Source organism: Aspergillus mulundensis, assembly GCF_003369625.1.
Source record: "Aspergillus mulundensis strain DSM 5745 chromosome Unknown scaffold_2, whole genome shotgun sequence".
NCBI lineage: Eukaryota > Fungi > Ascomycota > Eurotiomycetes > Eurotiales > Aspergillaceae > Aspergillus > Aspergillus mulundensis.
The window spans coordinates 2565503-2582857 of NW_020797890.1; the positions used below are offsets into that span (position 1 = coordinate 2565503).

Here is a 17355-nt window from a genome sequence, read left to right on the forward strand (position 1 = left end):
TTATGCGGATGGTCAAAGAAAGGACTATTTGAAGTATTGACTCCTTCACTGACTGAGAGAAAGCTGATAATCTCTGACTGCCTCCTCAAACGAGCTGTCGCGCTTCATCCCCAGAGAGATTGCTTGTGTATTATCAAACCGTGTCGGCCAAGAGTCGAGGATTGGCCTTAGTGTAGGGTCCTCTTTCTCTTTCAGAAGAGCCAACTTGTCTTCGCCTCCTATCTTTGCTAGCGCATCCATCATTTCCTGGACAGTGACACAGATTCCGGGCACATTGATTTGCCGAATATGTGATGGGAGCGAATCGGCGGGTAGCGACAATGTGAGTATCAAATTATGGACCAGGGTCTTAGGCGAGCACAACCACGATTTGAAGGACCGATCTTCCAGCGGAATGACGCACTCTTCGCCATTCAGCGGCTCCCGGATCATGCCAGAGAGGAAAGAGGAAGCTGCGGCAGTTGGGCGGCCTGGGCGTACCGAGATTGTAGGAAATCGGAGAGTGAAGCCGGTGATAAAACCGCGTCGTGTGTACTCATTGACGAGAGTCTCGCAGATGATCTTCTCCGCACCGTAGGATGATTGGGGTGTTGGAATAACAGTGTCATCCACCACTTCGGGCAGCGGTAAGCCATATACGGCTTGACTGGAGGAGTATATCACCCTGACTCCTGGGCAAGTTGAGCGAAGGACCTCGAGAAGATTGCGAGTAGCATCGACATTGACAGTCATGCCGAGATCAAAGTTGGCTTCCGACCCAGATGACATGATGCCATGGAATGCATAGACGGCGTCCAGGGACTTATCCACCACAGTATCTGCCGCCTTAAGGAGGTCCGCCGTGATCGTTCGCGCATTTTGAGGATACTTGACACCGGCCGGAATTGGTGGTTCATTGATATCGGTCAAGATGAGGGTATATGAAGGGTCATTGAGAAGCTCTTTTGCGAGCAATTGGCCGATGAAGCCGGCAGCGCCTGTGATGAGAACATGCATGTCGGCAGTATATGCCCAGGTGTTGTCAAGTAACTTACTCACCAGCTTAAGCCAAATCTTAGGAGACTTGGCCTTGATAAAGAGTCTCGTTTAGATTCGCATCATGGTATAGTGGGGATGCCTCCACAGTCGCATCAAGTCCGATGTTCTCCGCGACCGGACTTGTGCCGGATCTTCGAGACTCGATAATTGGAGACAAAAATGACGTGCAGGGCGCGGTATGCGAACTGAGACAGTGTTCGGCCAGATCCGCTTTGACGATGAGTATCTGCAGGATGAATTCAATGGACGGTGAGATCTTTCGCTAGTGGCTGATGACCAGAAGACCGTCTTCCTTTCCGCTGCAGCGTACAATGTGCGACAACTTATTCGTGACTGTCAAGGGAATCAAAAGTAATTTCTGGAAAGGAATCATTTATTGTCAAACATGTAGACAGTAGGCTAGATGAAATTGTTCTGCGTAGACGCAGTAAATGGATACTCCTAGTCTCCTACCCCAAAGCGTCCGTGCCGCCCAGCTTAGCCTTAGCGGGGTTCTCCCCAGCTCCCACATTCTTATTCTTCCCCCAATTTCTTGACCTTTCCCCATCTTCCCCAACTTGCCCTCCCTTTCCTATCCACCACCGAGGACCTTGCTTGCATTCCGTTCCATCCGGACCAGCTGCGAATCGCGGGGCAATACCGATTCTCACCTCGTCGCTGATCCTGTTTGTCGCAAATCGCGAGCTCGTGCTCGCTGCATGATGCCGGAGAATCCCCGATCGCCCTCGCCCCAATCTCCGCTATCATGAAGCGCTCCTCCTTCGATGCTGGCCTCGATTCCCGGCAACAGGATCGTCGCCACTCTGTCGTTTCTGATGACAGGCCTACTCCGCCGAAGATATCCAAAGCCCGCGCTTGTAGGTCTTCACTCGCAAACATGGGGAGCGCTCAGCGCAAGTCCTCGAATAGTTACTAATTCGCAAGCGATACAGGCGCCGAATGCAAACGCCATAAGATACGCTGCGAATTCCGGGCAGGTGAAACGAGCTGTACGAAATGTCTACGCAGTGGAATCAAGTGCGTTGTAAATGACTTTTCGCAGAAGTTTGTTGATGATGATGGGGTGTGAGTGGCCTGATCCCCGAATGGTTTGTACTTGTCTAATATTCGGCGCTAGATGGAAAGCCCGCGCCTCAGCAACGATCCAACAGCTTCAAGCCGCCGTGTCCCATCTTCTTCGCCAGAACGGTCTCCCAGAGCTCTCGACATACGCAATTGGCGACAGCCCGAACGGCCCTTCCCCAGCCGCACCTGCATATCATGTTGGAACCCGTCCTTTGATAAATGATTCGCCTCCGGATGTGAAACCCGACGGTCCGGGGCTTGTCGTGACACGCGAACCTTCACAGGAACCAGACCTACAAGACCGAGAATTGGTGCCAGCACCGATGCGCAGTCTATACGAAGTAACGAAACTGCGCGACCTGCGGCACAACCATATCGAGCAACCCAAGTCGACGCTTCTAGAAGAAGACTTTCTTTCTCGAGGGGTTATATCGCTCCAAGAGGCAGAGGAGCTCTTCGCGTATTTCAGCCGAACGATGAATCAGCTACTATGGGGCGGCATCATTCTAGTCCATCGCGACCTCACTTCGGTACGGCGAGCATCCAGCCTACTAGCGGCTGCGGTTCTCACTGTCGCAGCGCTGCACATTCCCAACCGCACTGAAACGTTGAATCGGTGCTATAACGAGTATGTGTCGTTGGTCTCAAACATGTCCTTGACGCGAGCGCATACTCTAGACGACGTTCGGGCGCTCTGCGTCGGAGCGTTTTGGCTGTCGGAGCTGAGCTGGAAGCTTTCTGGTCATGCAGTGCGAATCGCTACAGAGTTGGGTCTGCACCAGAGCTATCAAAAGATGATTCGCGGCCACAGCGATCAGTATGAGAGAGCCCAGTTGTGGTATTTGCTTTATGTTTGCGATCATCATTTCAGTATAGCTTACGGACGACCACCAGTTATCCATGAGGATCTGGCAATCAAGAACTACGAAACCTTTCTCCAGGCGCCAATGGTAGTTCCTGGAGATATTCGGTTGCTAGCCCAAGTAGCTCTGTTCATGATACTGACAGAGGCATATCGGACGTTCGGGAGTGATACCGAGCAAGCCCTGACAGAAGAGGATTTCGGTCAACTACGTGTTTTCAATGTCGCTATCGATCAATGGCGACTTCTATGGCAACCACGATCTGGTAAGCTGGCCGTGACTCGCTTTTTTACAGCGCGACTGACAGTTTCCTCTACAGCCGACAGTCCTTACGTCCGAACATACCCTTCGAAAGGTGTGGTCCTGCATTACCACTTCGCCAAATTCCAGCTCAACTCTCTCTCCCTCCGCGCCCTATCCCCCACCAACACACCCGTTTTCTCAATGGACCGCAAGGAATCAGCCAACATCGCCATATCATCAGCCATGGCATGCCTAAACATGGTGCTAGAGGAACAGGATATCCGGGATGCCATCGTTGGAGTCCCAATATTCACCCACACCATGGTCACTTTCTCAGCCCTCTTTCTGCTCAAGGTCGCAGTCAACTGGAACTCGGCGTATCTAAGTCTGGATAGCGGACTGGTGCGGAGTCTAGTAGAGCGGGTAATTGAGCTCTTGAACTGCGTCTCTGCAGGCGAGAGACATTTGACTAGACACATCGCCCGTGGGCTGAGCAAGATGCTGGAGCGCTTCGACTCGTGGGATATATCCAATGGGGTGTCCGCAGGGGCCATGGGTGAACGGCCGGGGAGCGGTGTTCCTGGAGGCGCGAACGCAATGGCGCAGGGGTTTCCGCCGCCAGATCTGATCTATGATATGGTGGGGACGTATGGGTTTGGGCTTGATGAGAACCTGCTCGATCCTAGTATGGCCAATTTTGAATACCTAGCGCAGTGATCGTAATCGAGATGATATCCAATCGTGCTATGACTAGCTGGCATCTGTACTCCTGGGAAATGAGCCTGGTATCTTTATCGACTTGGCCTCAGTAGTGAACGTACCCTGTGATTTCTAGGACAGGAACTAGCTTCTAAACCGGGACTTATGCTCATCAAATAGCTTAACATAGATCGTCTTAATTCCTAGATAGATCAAGCCAGATCAGAAGTAAATAAATGAGACCCCTTCAAACAGAGTAAGCTAGAATTTTGATCGTACTCAAGCCTTCGCCTCGACAGGAGCCTTGGATTCTTCAGCGGCGACGGCAGCGTCACCCTTCACCTTTGCGGCGGGGGCGCTGGTCTTCGCCGTCTCGTCAGCCTCCTCCTCATCCTCATCACCTTCGGCCTCTGCATCCTCGTCATCCTCGCCCTCATCATACTCGAGGCCATTTTCGTCGCCGCCTGCTTTGCCGTTTGCTTCGGCTTCAGCCTCGGCCTCCTCTAGTTCATCTTCGTCCTCGTCTTCGGCCTTTGGCGCGGCAGCCGTCTTTCGCTTCTTCGGGGCAGGCGGACCTAGATGGTTCGATTTGGTTAGCAATGCTTGTTGGCTTGGATGGACTGGAGGAAGAAGGGTTGGCTGCTTACCCTGAGCTTTGGGCTCCTCCTCGGGCTCCTCCTCAAGCTCTTCCTCGGAGAGGTCATCTTCATCTTCGCTGCCTCCGCTTTCACCTTCGCCCTCGCCTTCGGTGCTTTCGTACCTGAGTTGCGGGTCCTGTTAGTGGATAGTCTTGAACTATGGGGTTGGTGTGGGGAGCTCAAGACGGGGGAGGGTCCAGTGATGGATCGTCCCCGCGCGGATACCATAATGACGCAATGGGGATAGTAAGGTTCTTAGGCTAGGATAAATAGATAATTGGACGGAAGGAAGACAGGAGGTAAATCCCGGCGATGCGCGCAACAGAGGCGCAAAGGCGCAGAGTCGCAATCGCAAAGGGCGCAAAGAGCAGAAGGGAGCATGCGGGTAAAGGAATAGTGGACCTGGCAAGACTTACTCTTCCTCTTCCTCGCTCTCGTCGCTAGGAAGCGCCTGGAGCTCCTCCTCTTCATCAAGCTCTTGCTTTCTCTTACGAGTGGACATGTTGGGGAGTAGTTTGAGGTTTAGAATTGGAGAGGTATGAAGTAACTTGAGTGTAGGGGAAGCGAATAAGGGGGAAAAACCACCACTGAATTCTGCAGGAGAAAAGGAGTGGCAAGAAGTGTAAGAGGCGAAGGGGGAATGGAGAGAAAGTTAAGAAAATGGAGAGAAGAGGAGGAAGAGGGCGAGATTAAATGGGGAGGAGAGAAGACCAGGGCAGGCAGGGAAGGGAAGGGGACCGGGCTTGGTACGACGACTACGAGCACGACCACAGCCGGCCAGCCCTCTCAAGGGGGGGAAGAGACGGAATGGACGAGCCTGAGCATCATGGACCGGATTACTTCAGCTGCGGAGGTGCAAAAGACTAAAGTTAAGCAGGGGAGCTGGACTCTGGGACGCGAAGAGCCGCTCTGGCTGTGGCCGGTGGTTGGAGGTTGGAGGTGGTAAGCAGATGCTTTCGCTCGGGACTTAATCCGCACTGCCTGTCGCACGCCAAAGCCCACGGCCCCTCCTCGCTTCATGCATCGCTGCGGCCGAGGAAATCATCGCCTGGAAAGGGGGAGGGGTTGCGTGAGCCCGTCCAGGGTGCTTTTGTGGCGGTATTCGCGCGACTTCAGTTTCAGCGTTGTGCGGCCGACAGGGCTGGCCATGTTCTGGAGTCAGCCAAGCTGGGATTCTTGCGTTCTTATCATTGGGAACGGCGGTTGCTGCTGTGCTGAGTTATTGTCAAGGGAACGGGGACGGGAGATGATCCTGTCAACCGGAAGGATCAAGAGGACGAGGGTGTATGGTAAGGGTGATACGCCGCTGCTGTGATGGACAAGAGATACGGCCAATAAGAAAGGCGATCACATCGCAGTGTGGTACTGGGTTACAGTACAATAAGAGTGCAATCAGTGAGCATAAAGCACCAAGTGCGTGGTAACTGGAGGCATGTGCAAACCAAAACTCGTGATGTCAGCTAGACCATTCCACGCATCCAAACTTGTTGTTCTAAAAGAGCCGTTGATAAACGGGCTTGCGGTTGCATATGATCTGGCAATCAAATCTGGGAACAGAAAAGGGCATACTGAGCGTCGTACATGCCTCTGGCCGATATGTAATCAAGGTTCACCTGTTTCAATAGCCACTCTGTATGGTCATGTTCCCTAGCGCGGATAGTAAAACAGGTGGATCAAAATTATATATGCAGACCAAATGGTGCACATATCAAGTCCTTCAACGACTACCTCAAAATCTATCCCACCGTCACGGCAGCACTTATTCTCTCTCAACCCCTCATCTAGCACATTCTTCGGATGCGCAATCACGTATGTCACCAAGCCGGCGGTAATAGAACCATTCTTCGAGCGGAGTCTAGACAGGATTCTCCATCTGAGGTGCTTTCCTTACCACTTCTCTGGCGAGATTGAGCAGATATGGCAGAAGTAAGGTCAGCTCAGACAAACAACGTAGAGTGGAAGTTGAATACTCTGTTCATTTCATCGCACTAGTAAAGATGAACAGGAACGTGGTCGAAGGCTAGACATACGATTCTCACGGATCTTATTAAAGACTGTTTGTGTTGGCTAATCAGACAGCCGATTCTGTGGCTCCAAAGTCCCAGAGGGACACCATTTCAGCCATCCTTCTCTTCGGTAGACGGTACATCTCTTACCTACTCAGCCCCCACGCAACATAAACCATGACCGGATCCATAAAGTGCGCAGCATCAATAGATAGGACAGAGACGTGAAACCCTCGCTACTCGCATCTCTCAACTTCGGATTATCCCAGAGTGACAAGGCATAAATCTCATCAGAGATCAGGTGCAGTTGGTGCTTGTTGCACAGCGCGATGTAAGCCTCGAGGACAGCCTTCAGATAGCCGCGGGTTGCGTACGTATCATTAGCAAGCTATTGACCCCGGACGGTTGTATGAAAGGGGAGATACCAAGCGGGTTACTCGGAGAACAGGTAGCACTCCCTTCACTTGTTTCCCTTGCCCAGCAGCTTCTATCAAGGCCTTCTCGTAAGCATCCACTGCCTCTGTACTGAATGGAACGACTGGGCCGAATGACCTCGAAGATTTTCAACCCTATCTCGGCATCAGCACAGCACAGCACAGCAACCATGGTATATCTTACCCAGGTCGTTTACCAAACAGATGTCGGGACGTCATCCAATAAGGCCGTTCTGCTAGGACATACCCCCCCAGCGTTGGAAAGCGACCAGGCGCAGCATTCGATCGCGTTGCTCACACCCGCTGTTACCACCAGATGGGAAGGCGAGAGTGGGGTATATGACAAGAAGTGCCGGGTTAAGAAGCTGAATAATGCATCTTGGAGTTTCTTGGAGCCTGTGAAGCCGTCGCCGTATGTTAGACCATGGACGATTGCGAGGGACTATGGACTAGTCAACGGGATGTTTCTTGGTGGGAAGATAGGTTAGGCAGAAATGGGAGACTCGCCTCATGGTTGATAATTCTCGGGTTGATTTAGGGACTGCCATTGATGTTAGAAAGTTATGCAGAGTACCGATCTTCCTCGTTATAACAGGTACATTTCAGCCAGATTGGAATTGACAATTCCCCGGATTGCTCTCAGGATACCAGAGATTGCTCAACCCGTCGAAGAGGAGAGGCCGTATGTCTGCCAAAGACGCGACATATGCCGATATCGGGCTCTCACTGTAGAATCACTGTTCTGTAATGATTTCAATCTGGCTGCTGGACTGGACACTGGGAGTAACAATCCGGGCTTTATGCAACATGACGATCTCTGATCCATGATGACTCGAAGTGGGTACATAGATAGGACTAACATCTATACGGTCCGGCATGACGTGACAGTCTACTGATAGAGCAACACGGTGTCGGTATTTTATACATTGATGCAATATGAGCAAAGTGATTGCTATGGCAATCTGGTATAGAATGACAAGACAACATAGGACAAAAGGTTCATCACCTCAACAGAGTAGGCCTTTGAGGGAAAGCAACTAAGTACAATATATTATGAAATAGTGGAACCATACAGATGGGGTACAATGTCGGATGAGGCTCTCTGGATTTAACCTGCTTCAACAGCCGTCGTCGCAAGCTAGGCCACTAGCCATCACTGCCGCTGCTGCGGAACGTTGCGCACAGTTGACAGTATTGATGAGTGAGGTCGAGTACATGCTGGGGCAGGTTCGTAGCCTGAACGATGCTGCGGACCTTGACAGCGCCCTCGTCCTCGATTAGTTTGCGGATCATGAACAGGAGCTCCGGGGAGAACTACACGCCGTTAACACGTTTCCAAGCATTAATCACAGAGGAGACAAACCTCGGAGTACCATCGGTACTGCCAGGCGATGAGGCGGATCAGAGCACTGAGCATCCCCCGTGTGTCATTTCGTTGCTCATGCAGTTTGAGGACGCCACGCATCGCTTTCGGCGAGAACCGAATAGCAAGGCAGGCTTGATAGGCTTCAATGGCCTCGTCAAAGTGGTGTAGCCGCTCTGCCAGCTCACCGAGGATCTCCCACTCGGTGGCAGATTTCTTGTATTCCATCGCCTGTTGCCGGTATTGAGCTATCTCCGTACGCCAGATGGTATATATGCGGAGGTCCTCGTATAATACCATGAAAAGATTATCTAACCATCTCTCACATAGGCGCTTATTCTTGAATTGTGTATATGATGAGTGCGATGGGTCAGGCTGTAAAGTCAGTGAGGCTCTATACCTGGAGGGTCGATACTCACGTTTTCGTTGCCAGACTTGGCAACCTCTGATGCCACTGTTTGCTCTGGCCGTTCAATGGAACTCTCGCCTTGTGGCTGGTCATCGCCGTTGACAATTTCCGTAACAGTGTCGACTGGACCACCATTCTCTCCATTTCCCTGCTCGCTGTCACCATTTGTCTCCGCCGGTTCTGCGGGGCTTCCGTCAAGCGAGTGCATTGATGGTTTTGTGGAGTGTTGGCGTTCGGTGCGATATTCCTCTTCCATAACAAAGACCTCGCTACGGACCCTAAGCAGTTGGTCCCAGCCGATGGCAGCGGCAATTTTCGTCAACAAGTTGTATGCTTTCAGAAAAGTCCCCTGGTACGTAGCCGCATGCAACCTTCGCAGATTGGGATGTACATAGTCGTGTGGGTCTCCTTGCTTTGGCTGGCCCTCATCGATCTCGTCTAACATACTCTCCGCTAGGATGGGAAGCATGATCCGAGAAGGCTGGGGCATGCGCGGCGTGTCTTTGTCCTGGTATGTGAACATTGGGCAGGAGTTCAGCGTCAGAAGGGCCAAGTCCCATTGCTCTAAGCTCACGTAAACCTCACCCAGTCGAGCCCATGTGCTGAATTCGCTGGGAGCAGCGGTCACGGCACGCTTCGCACACTCTAGGGCCATCTCGCCTTCACCTTTGCTGGCGCAAAAGGCAGACTGGCAGTCGAGAAGCGCATAGTCCATGGGAACATCTTGCAGGGCATCGTACATAAGTCGCACTGCTTGAACTTCTTCGTCTGCCATCTTGAACACCTGAGCGAGCAGGGACGAGACTTCGACGTCTCTTGTACGCAGTTTCTCGAATAAATTGATACCGGAAGCATATCGACCCGTAGTCTGTATGTACTTGAGGAGGCCGGCCGTGAGATGATTGCTCACTGTGTTTGGAACCTGGGTTTCGGGATCGGAGCTGAGCTGTCTTCCTGCAAATTGTCAGCGAGTATGACAGCGTCAGATGAAAAAACGTACCCAGGAAGAACAACTTCTCGGCAGCATCTAGGAACCTATGCTCCATTTCGGTGTTTGTGACAGGGTTAAATCGACGAACCCCAACGATCTTCCTGATAGCATCTCCGCTGCCGTCGTCTGCATACGAGTACGCTCGCAACACTCCGCAAAGAAAAGTCTCCAGCCATAAGGCTTCGGTCGCAACACGCTTGTCTCCACGTTCGTCGATGCAGTAGCTTTCGAGGCTTCCGGGGATCTTCACTTCGACTCGCATGTCCAGATGGGAAAATGCATTGTAGCAACTGCAAGAGTTAACTCCAGCACACCACTAGTATATGAAGAGCCAGCCTGACCAGTAGATTCCTGATACCACTTTGTTCGTCTTATCGAGCGGGGATGCCACGAGGGTGTTCACGTAGGCGGCCAAGCTTGCGGAGGAGGACGCATCGATGCCGGTAACATGATGATAAACGCCGGTCTGGACGACAAAATGCTTATTAGCTACTTCCAATTGTGACTAGCCACCCAGGATAAGATGAATCCATGAGTAAATACCTGACGAGTTGAACCGGTCTTTGGCTGCTTGATCAAGTACACCAAGTCCGGAGGGCCCAGCTCCCTCAAGTTCTGTAGTGACTCTGTGCGCGCATCAACAGCAGAGAGAATGTCCTCTTCTTCGTATATCCTAGAAACAATCCCAAGTGTCAGTCATGGATCTCAGCGGCGGAAGTAGTGCAATTGCACAGCAGCTGTCAGGAGCACAGCGAGTGGAAAACAAATACTCAGGGACAGCTGGCGCGACCATGGCGCACTCAAAAGCGCAGGGAGCCTGCGCAGAAACGGAAAGGGATTCAGAGAAATCAAGTGAAGTGCGAGCTGGCACTGGGTTCCGACTGGAGGACTGAGGTCCTTTCAATGACCAAGAGTGGCTGTAGCTTGCTGTCGTCGTCACTTCTTGCCTTGGGATGTTCCTGAGGCATAAACCGGAGACGGAAGGAGCCATTCCTCTTTGGGACCTCCGCCGCGGAGCAACGCGTGACGGGGCGTTAATCACTCTCCAGAGTCCAGACCCTTGAGTCGGAGCTTCTTCGAGCTTCAACTCTTTTTTTTTTTTGATCCCGGGGATCGGACTACACCTCCGCGAGGTTACCCTGAGATGTTGCCGACGACTGCGACTTGACTGTGACGGCCAGCACATCTTTCTGCGGCCTATACTCCGCACCATGTCGACATGGGTGGCTCTTAACGTTGAGCCCGACGAGGCCATAGAGGAGGAGATCGATGACACAAAGGAAATCCAGATTGAGGAAGCGCTGAAGCTATATCAGAACGCGCTGAAACTCCACTCCCAAGGTCCACAGTTTTACGGCGAAGCCGGCGAGGCATACGAAGCGCTTCTGAATTCTGAGATCTTTAAATACCCCGAGTCGATTTCCGATCATAGAAGAGCTGCGCTGCAAGACTCGGAACCTCAATCAGGCGGGACGGCAAACGATGTCACGGTTGGGGAAACACCTCTAGAGTTTAGCATCAACGATACTACCACGAGTACCCTGCAACAGACCATCTACCTCTCGTACAAGAACCACGGACAATACATTCTCGATGCCTTGCGCGCTTCACTAAAAGAAGATCACCAGTCGTCCAAAAATTCGTCCGATCTTTTATCTAAAGTCTCTGAGAGCTCTAATACTGCTCTGGCGCAGTTTGCGGAAGCGTTAGAACGTGACGATACGGACCTGAATCTATGGAGACAAAGCGCGAGGCTGTCCAGTGCATTGCAGAGCTATCGGCTTACCCGGTTCTGTCTCGAGAGTGTCTTGGCTGATGATGATAACCGATTGGAGGTGCGGGCAGATCAGTTGGGGCTGGAAGAAACTTTTGCCCAAGAAGGCCTCAGGAAGACGCTGCAGTCAGTACTGGACCGCCTTTCTGTGTCGCTCGTTCCTGTCCAAAAGCCAAAGAAGGCTCTCGTTAAAATCTTCAAGCAGCAAAGCGATCCATATCCCTACTTGCCTTCGCTACCGGATAATTTACAAGATGTGGACTCCTCGAGAAATCCGTTGGCGTTTCGTGCTTCTTCCTATGGGATCAAGATTGACTCGTTGACATGGACTGCTACTGGTAACGCTATCCTAGAACTTCTAGGTGACGACTCCCTGCTGGTCCCTGGGATGTCGATTACCATTTCTCTACCGGCCAACAGCCCCGAGCTGAAAACAACCTCAGTTACAGCGCAGCGGCGACCTTCTAAGGCTCAAGTTTATGAAGATCATACCCAAGATGTGCAAATGGATGATACTCGGAGCGTTGGCGCCCGATCAATCACCGGAGCCCATGGACGAGAGCTCACTGCAGAGCACGGTGACGATCAGTCTTCCGTCGACCAACGAGCAGAGAAACAGCTGATGGAAGGTCTTGAAATCCAATCATTTCAACAAGAGTTTGGTACAGATCGACAAAACGACATCAAGACCGAGGAGGCGGAGGCAAAGTATCCAGAAAACCCAGGCCGCAAACGCTCTTCTGGCTCTGCTATCACCGAAGACCAGGCAGAGCGCCTAAGGGTGAAAAGCAGAAGAACGCGCTTGCGGGACTCACTCGCCGAAGCTTCAACAACTACTGACGAGGTTGTGTTTGACCAAACCAAGTATTATCAAGATCTCCTGGATCCCTATGTTCAAACCGACCAAGGGGCTTTTGGCACGGTCGGGCCCATTCTGTCAAAGTTGGACGTTGAAGGTCTGGGATCACTGGAGGAGCTACAAAAATCAGTGGCTTCTGCGAGTGAACGAAAAGATTCCCCAATCACCCCATCCAACGCTGACAGTGCCCACGTGCTTCTACAGGATCTCAGGGATGTCCTAACGCAGTGGGATGAGAGGAAGCACCAAGTAATGCAACAAAGTGACAGCCTGACAGGACCACAGGACATTCAAGGTATGGGCAGATCTGGGCTTGCAGTGTTCCTTGAGCATTCGAAAAAGACAACACACAAATCGAAAATGAAGCAGACATTTACTGGAGAGGACGAGTTGTTCAGTTTCATTCGAGCTGTCAATGGCGGCCGGCTTCACTTCCATGATGTTGCCTTTGAATGGCTTGCGCGCCTCTTAAGGCCGGATTATGAAAGGTTATCGCTCCGAGATAATCAGGTAAACGACTGGTCGGTGGTCGAATCACCGTATATTGCGTATCAGTGGCCAACCACCCTCAAGGAAACCGTGCTTCAACTTTTGTCCATTGAGGATGAATGGATATACGGCAGGGTAGGGGATCAGATGAAGACTCTCGAGCACCAGATCCTTCAGTCTCAGCCTGAAGCCCGATTCCAATACTCTGCGGGGCACCTTGCAGACCTGGAGATGATACAAGCTATCTTTGAGCTCCACCTCGACATATATGCACCTATGAATGCTCCGAACAACGAAACAGACCACAAAACGAGGATTTTACAGCAAGAGCGTGTGGCAAGATGGTCTATACTAGCACGTACTGCCATGACTCACTTTATCGACCATTGTCCACCGGAAGTGACTAGAGATCGGATAACGCTCCGTCACATCTGGGCGTCTACATTCCAGTCGAATATGGCTGTCGACACTCAGCGAGAACACGTTCTACTCTGTCTCGAAGACCTAAAACGTCTATTCAATGCTCTCAAAAACCCTGTTTTATCGCTCACTAATAACTCTCTCATGTCTGAAATGTCATGTGAGGCAATCGACCAAGAGATCTCCAAATTGAACTCGATGGATTTCTTCACGAAAATATTCAATCCTGACTCAGAGGATCCTGTCGGGTTGATTGAGACGATTGAACCAATCGTCGAGCCGTCATCGGTTGAATTCGAGGAAGGGTCCGATGATCAACAAAGCGTACAACGCCGTGAAATGGGCTCTTTTCTGGATCGAGGTGACGCCACATTGAGGCTTTTCCTATGGCGTCGACTCCAGGACGCATATAGAAAGATTGATTATCCTCCGAAGGTGGTATCTTGCCATTTTAGGAGCATTGAAACAATCATCAAAGAACTGCGAAGCTCGGCGTATCTCGAAGAACCCAGTGAACACCGCCAAGCAACACTGCTCAGATGGCTGAAGTTGCTTGATGGCATGTTGAGTAAAACTGTTACGGCAGTCCTGCAAGAGTCCGACAAAGCCTACGAATGCTTTGATATGGGGCATGTCAAGTCCTCAATGTCCGCAGTGGCTTCTCTAATCAGAATACTCTACAGTTTTGTGCTCTATGAGGATTCAGTGCGCGTTGGGCAATTGCCTGGTCCAGAATTAAAGGGGGCCCTGGCAAAGTCATTGGAGAACTTCAAGGAGAAAATGCGCGAGATGCTAGTTCGTTGTTGGATCTTGCTATACACCCTTCTCATAGAGGCTATTGCTCAAAGCCAAGAGTTGTTTGACGAACCTTTGGAGGACCGCATCTATTACTTGCGCTCAGTACATAATGCTCTCGGTTTACGCAAGATGTGCAAGCGATCTCATAAACAATTCCTCAAGCTGGTCAAGTCTGAGCTCTTTGGCTTGGATGTGAAGCAAGACACGGAGGCTGATATTTGTCAAATCCTCTACGATGTTCATGGGGTAAGATTATGCCTCAATGACAATTTACTAAACGACCATGACTGTGTGTCGGAGAAGCTCGATCGTGCAACAGCCATCATGATGATCGACTTTGTGATGAAGCAGGCGAAAAAGATCAACATCAAGGATCTATCCAAGTCTGAACTTAAAAACACGATAGAAAAGATGCAACAATCAATCGGAACGACCAAGGCAGCTCCCCCGGTGTCGTACAATCGCCGCATCTTCAATGCCTATCTGAAAACACCAATCAACCCGTCAAGGCTTGTCCGTGCCATTCAAGGAGTAGCAGACCTATCATTTATTCCCGTACCCAGCCAAACCGCAGTCATCGCCCAAAACGGATGGTATTTCCTCTTGGGCTATGCCGCCCTCACCAAATTTCGCTCGCAAAAGCGCCTGAGCCCAGTGCCCACCAGCGACCTCGACGAAGCCATCACTTGGTTCCGTCAGGACCTGGAACACGGTACCTCAAGGTGGGAGAGCTGGTATCGGCTTGCGCAGGTCTGGGATTCAAAGGTTGAGGAAGACATCACTTGGTCCGCAGACAAGATCAACAATAATCGGACAGAACTGGTGACCTGGCAGCGCAACGCAATTCATTGCTACGCAATGGCAGTAGCCACGGCCGCCAGAACCGTAGAATCTGAGCCCGGATCTCGAGCACTTCTAGCAGATCTGTACACAGACTTCGGGATCCGTCTTTACGCATCATCTAGGGAGCCTCTCTCTATGGGTGCTTTTAGTGTTGCCGACTTCACGCGCCACTATAGCAACGAAGAGAGTCAGCAGATGTACGAGGACCGGCCATTCAAGGAGATAAAGGTCTATAATGTTTGGAGGCTTGCAGCCTTTCTTTTGAGGCAGGCGCTTGTTGATAAACCGAAGAGCTGGATGTGAGTTCTTCCCAGCCGGCGTTCCCTCTTTGATACAGAATGTGGTCAGTTGCTAACTTGCATAGGACACATTACATGCTGAGCAAGTGTCTCTGGAAGATGTTTAGCTGCGATGACTCAGTTCGGGGCTCCTCGAAGCGCATCAGCCTTGATAGTGTCGTGGAGTCTCACCTTGACACTATCGATGCGCTGCCGCAGCGCAAAGACTCGCGGACCGAGCCCATCTTCGAACCTCACTATAAGCTTGTCTCTATCGTGCATAAACTTGTCAAGAGAGAGGTTCTCACGGTAAGGACTCCTCCCATATATAACCTTGAACCATTGAGGGGGTACCATCATTTTGCTTACTGTTGTGCTAGCCCGCCGAAGCAAGCAAAACCTTACTAGCAACGCCATGGGCTCGGAAAGTCCAGGCATGTGAGGATAGATGTTCCTGGAAGAATTACATTCTCAGCGTGCTCAAAAACTTGAAGAATGCGGATAAGGCTAATTGGCATCACCGCATGGCTGTTAGGGTATGCAGACAATTCGCTGTTGCTCGTGCTATCGCTCAGAGAGCTAACACGACACAGGCTGCACGTATTATATACGACGAAAGAGACGCCACCGCTGCTGCCGGAGCCAAAGGCGAACTGACGCAGCAGATTTTCACCAAAACCATGACAATTCAGGTTTGGAAGCCAGAATACGAACGTCCCGGTAGGCACTTCGTCTACACGACACGATACGCATACTTCTTTGTCGCTCTGCTTGATCAGCTAGATGACCGAGCCAACCTCGACCAGCTTTTACGTCGGGTGCGCAAGAAGCAGGGCGATTTCATCAACCACACCAAGTTGTGGGAGGACATGTGTTTGACCTACGCCCGCGTCATACGCAGAGCAGCTGGGATTAACGAGGGCCATGAAGAAAGCGTCTTCAAGCCAATCGGGTGGGAAGAGTTCTCTGCCAACACCGCTCGTCTAGAGGAGCTCGCGGAGCTTGCTCCTGGAAGTTCATCCCTTCTTGAGCTCCTTCGAGACGGCCTAGAACTCAAAAAGCTCAATAACAACCTTATGAAGGTCGCCTTACTCGAAGACCTCATCGCCGACGTCTACTCTCGTCTCTACGAAGTCAACTTGCCCAATGTGCTCGAGCAGGTGAACGAAGAAAATAAGGAAAAAATGAAGGTCGACCACATCCTCATGACAGCAGACGGTGCAGGGACAGCCGAGAACTCCACTCCGCCGACGTCCGCCCCGGCCTCCGAAGCTCCCGCCCCTCGCGGCCGCACTAAGGGCATAGCCCGGCGCGACATCCAAAGGCGCGCAGAGACAATCGTCAGTCGCAAGGTCGCGCCCCGCGTACCCGCGACCAAAGCTACAACGACAACAGAAACCGATTCAGGCACAGCTACAGCCAATGCCACAACCCCTGCCGGCTCTAGGCCAGTTGTGGAAATCACCGTCCGCCAGCCAACCGCTGCCGCCACCGACTCAGCAGGGCAGCAAAGTGATATCCCGAATAGTCTACATGATAGCGCGGATGACGAAAGCGAGCTGAGCGAGCTTGATGAGGAGAAGATCTCAAAGCTCGCTGCTGATCCGAAGATGCTCTTTCCTAATTTCCCTGATAGAGATAGAGGGTCCGCGGAGCCTGATTCGGAGATCTCCGCTCAGCCTAGCCCTGCTGGGGACGCGGATGCTGCGAATGACAATGAAGACGGCGGGGATATGGATGAGGATGATCAAGATGGCGATGAAGGCGAAGCTGGACCAGATGCTGATATTGAAGGAGAGACGATTAATGAAGATGGCGAGGGCGATGAAGCTGGTGAGGGCGAAGGCGAAAACGAACCTGAGAATGAGGGCGAAGATGATGACGTTGACATGGAAGCAGGCGAGGAAGAAGAAGCCGGTGGCCAGGACGGCGAGGTAGAAGGAGACACCGTTATGGAAGGCACGGACACAGGCGGGGGCGAGGACCCTGAGCCCGAGCTTGAGGCCGAGCCCGAGCCCGATCAGCAACAAGAGCAACAACTAGAAAAGCGAGCTGGTGTCGAGCTGGAAGGTCGGACCATTTACGACTCCGAGTTCGGCTCTGAGCTATAGACTGGATTGGACGAGTCATGGTTGTGACTTGCTG

The 17355-nt window shown here is 51.7% G+C and overlaps 6 protein-coding genes across 6 annotated transcripts; 3 read left to right on the plus strand and 3 right to left on the minus strand.

Annotated features, from left to right (window-relative positions):
* Positions 1–45: 45 nt before the first annotated feature.
* On the minus strand, positions 46–996 carry DSM5745_03483 (SDR family oxidoreductase; the record flags this gene model as incomplete). The annotated part of the gene is made up of 1 exon (XM_026745499.1): positions 46–996. The coding sequence occupies one exon, from the start codon at positions 994–996 to the stop codon at positions 46–48; it is 951 nt and encodes a 316-aa protein (XP_026606365.1).
* A 1038-nt stretch (positions 997–2034) lies between these two features.
* On the plus strand, positions 2035–3926 carry DSM5745_03484 (putative C6 transcription factor; the record flags this gene model as incomplete). The annotated part of the gene is made up of 4 exons (XM_026745500.1): positions 2035–2055; positions 2084–2103; positions 2156–3231; positions 3286–3926. The coding sequence occupies 4 exons, from the start codon at positions 2035–2037 to the stop codon at positions 3924–3926; spliced, it is 1758 nt and encodes a 585-aa protein (XP_026606366.1).
* Positions 3927–4187: 261 nt separating this feature from the next.
* DSM5745_03485 (uncharacterized protein) lies at positions 4188–5048 on the minus strand (the record flags this gene model as incomplete). The annotated part of the gene is made up of 3 exons (XM_026745501.1): positions 4188–4483; positions 4556–4668; positions 4963–5048. The coding sequence occupies 3 exons, from the start codon at positions 5046–5048 to the stop codon at positions 4188–4190; spliced, it is 495 nt and encodes a 164-aa protein (XP_026606367.1).
* A 2108-nt stretch (positions 5049–7156) lies between these two features.
* Positions 7157–7474, plus strand: DSM5745_03486 (uncharacterized protein; the record flags this gene model as incomplete). Its single annotated transcript, XM_026745502.1, has 1 exon — positions 7157–7474. The coding sequence occupies one exon, from the start codon at positions 7157–7159 to the stop codon at positions 7472–7474; it is 318 nt and encodes a 105-aa protein (XP_026606368.1).
* Positions 7475–8132: 658 nt separating this feature from the next.
* Positions 8133–10011, minus strand: DSM5745_03487 (uncharacterized protein; the record flags this gene model as incomplete). Its single annotated transcript, XM_026745503.1, has 4 exons — positions 8133–8300; positions 8350–8724; positions 8769–9712; positions 9759–10011. 4 exons carry the CDS (start codon positions 10009–10011, stop codon positions 8133–8135), a joined length of 1740 nt encoding a protein of 579 aa, XP_026606369.1.
* Positions 10012–10960: 949 nt separating this feature from the next.
* On the plus strand, positions 10961–17321 carry hir3 (putative transcriptional corepressor of histone genes (Hir3); the record flags this gene model as incomplete). The annotated part of the gene is made up of 4 exons (XM_026745504.1): positions 10961–15231; positions 15297–15519; positions 15591–15746; positions 15804–17321. The coding sequence occupies 4 exons, from the start codon at positions 10961–10963 to the stop codon at positions 17319–17321; spliced, it is 6168 nt and encodes a 2055-aa protein (XP_026606370.1).
* Between the last annotated feature and the right edge of the window lie 34 nt (positions 17322–17355).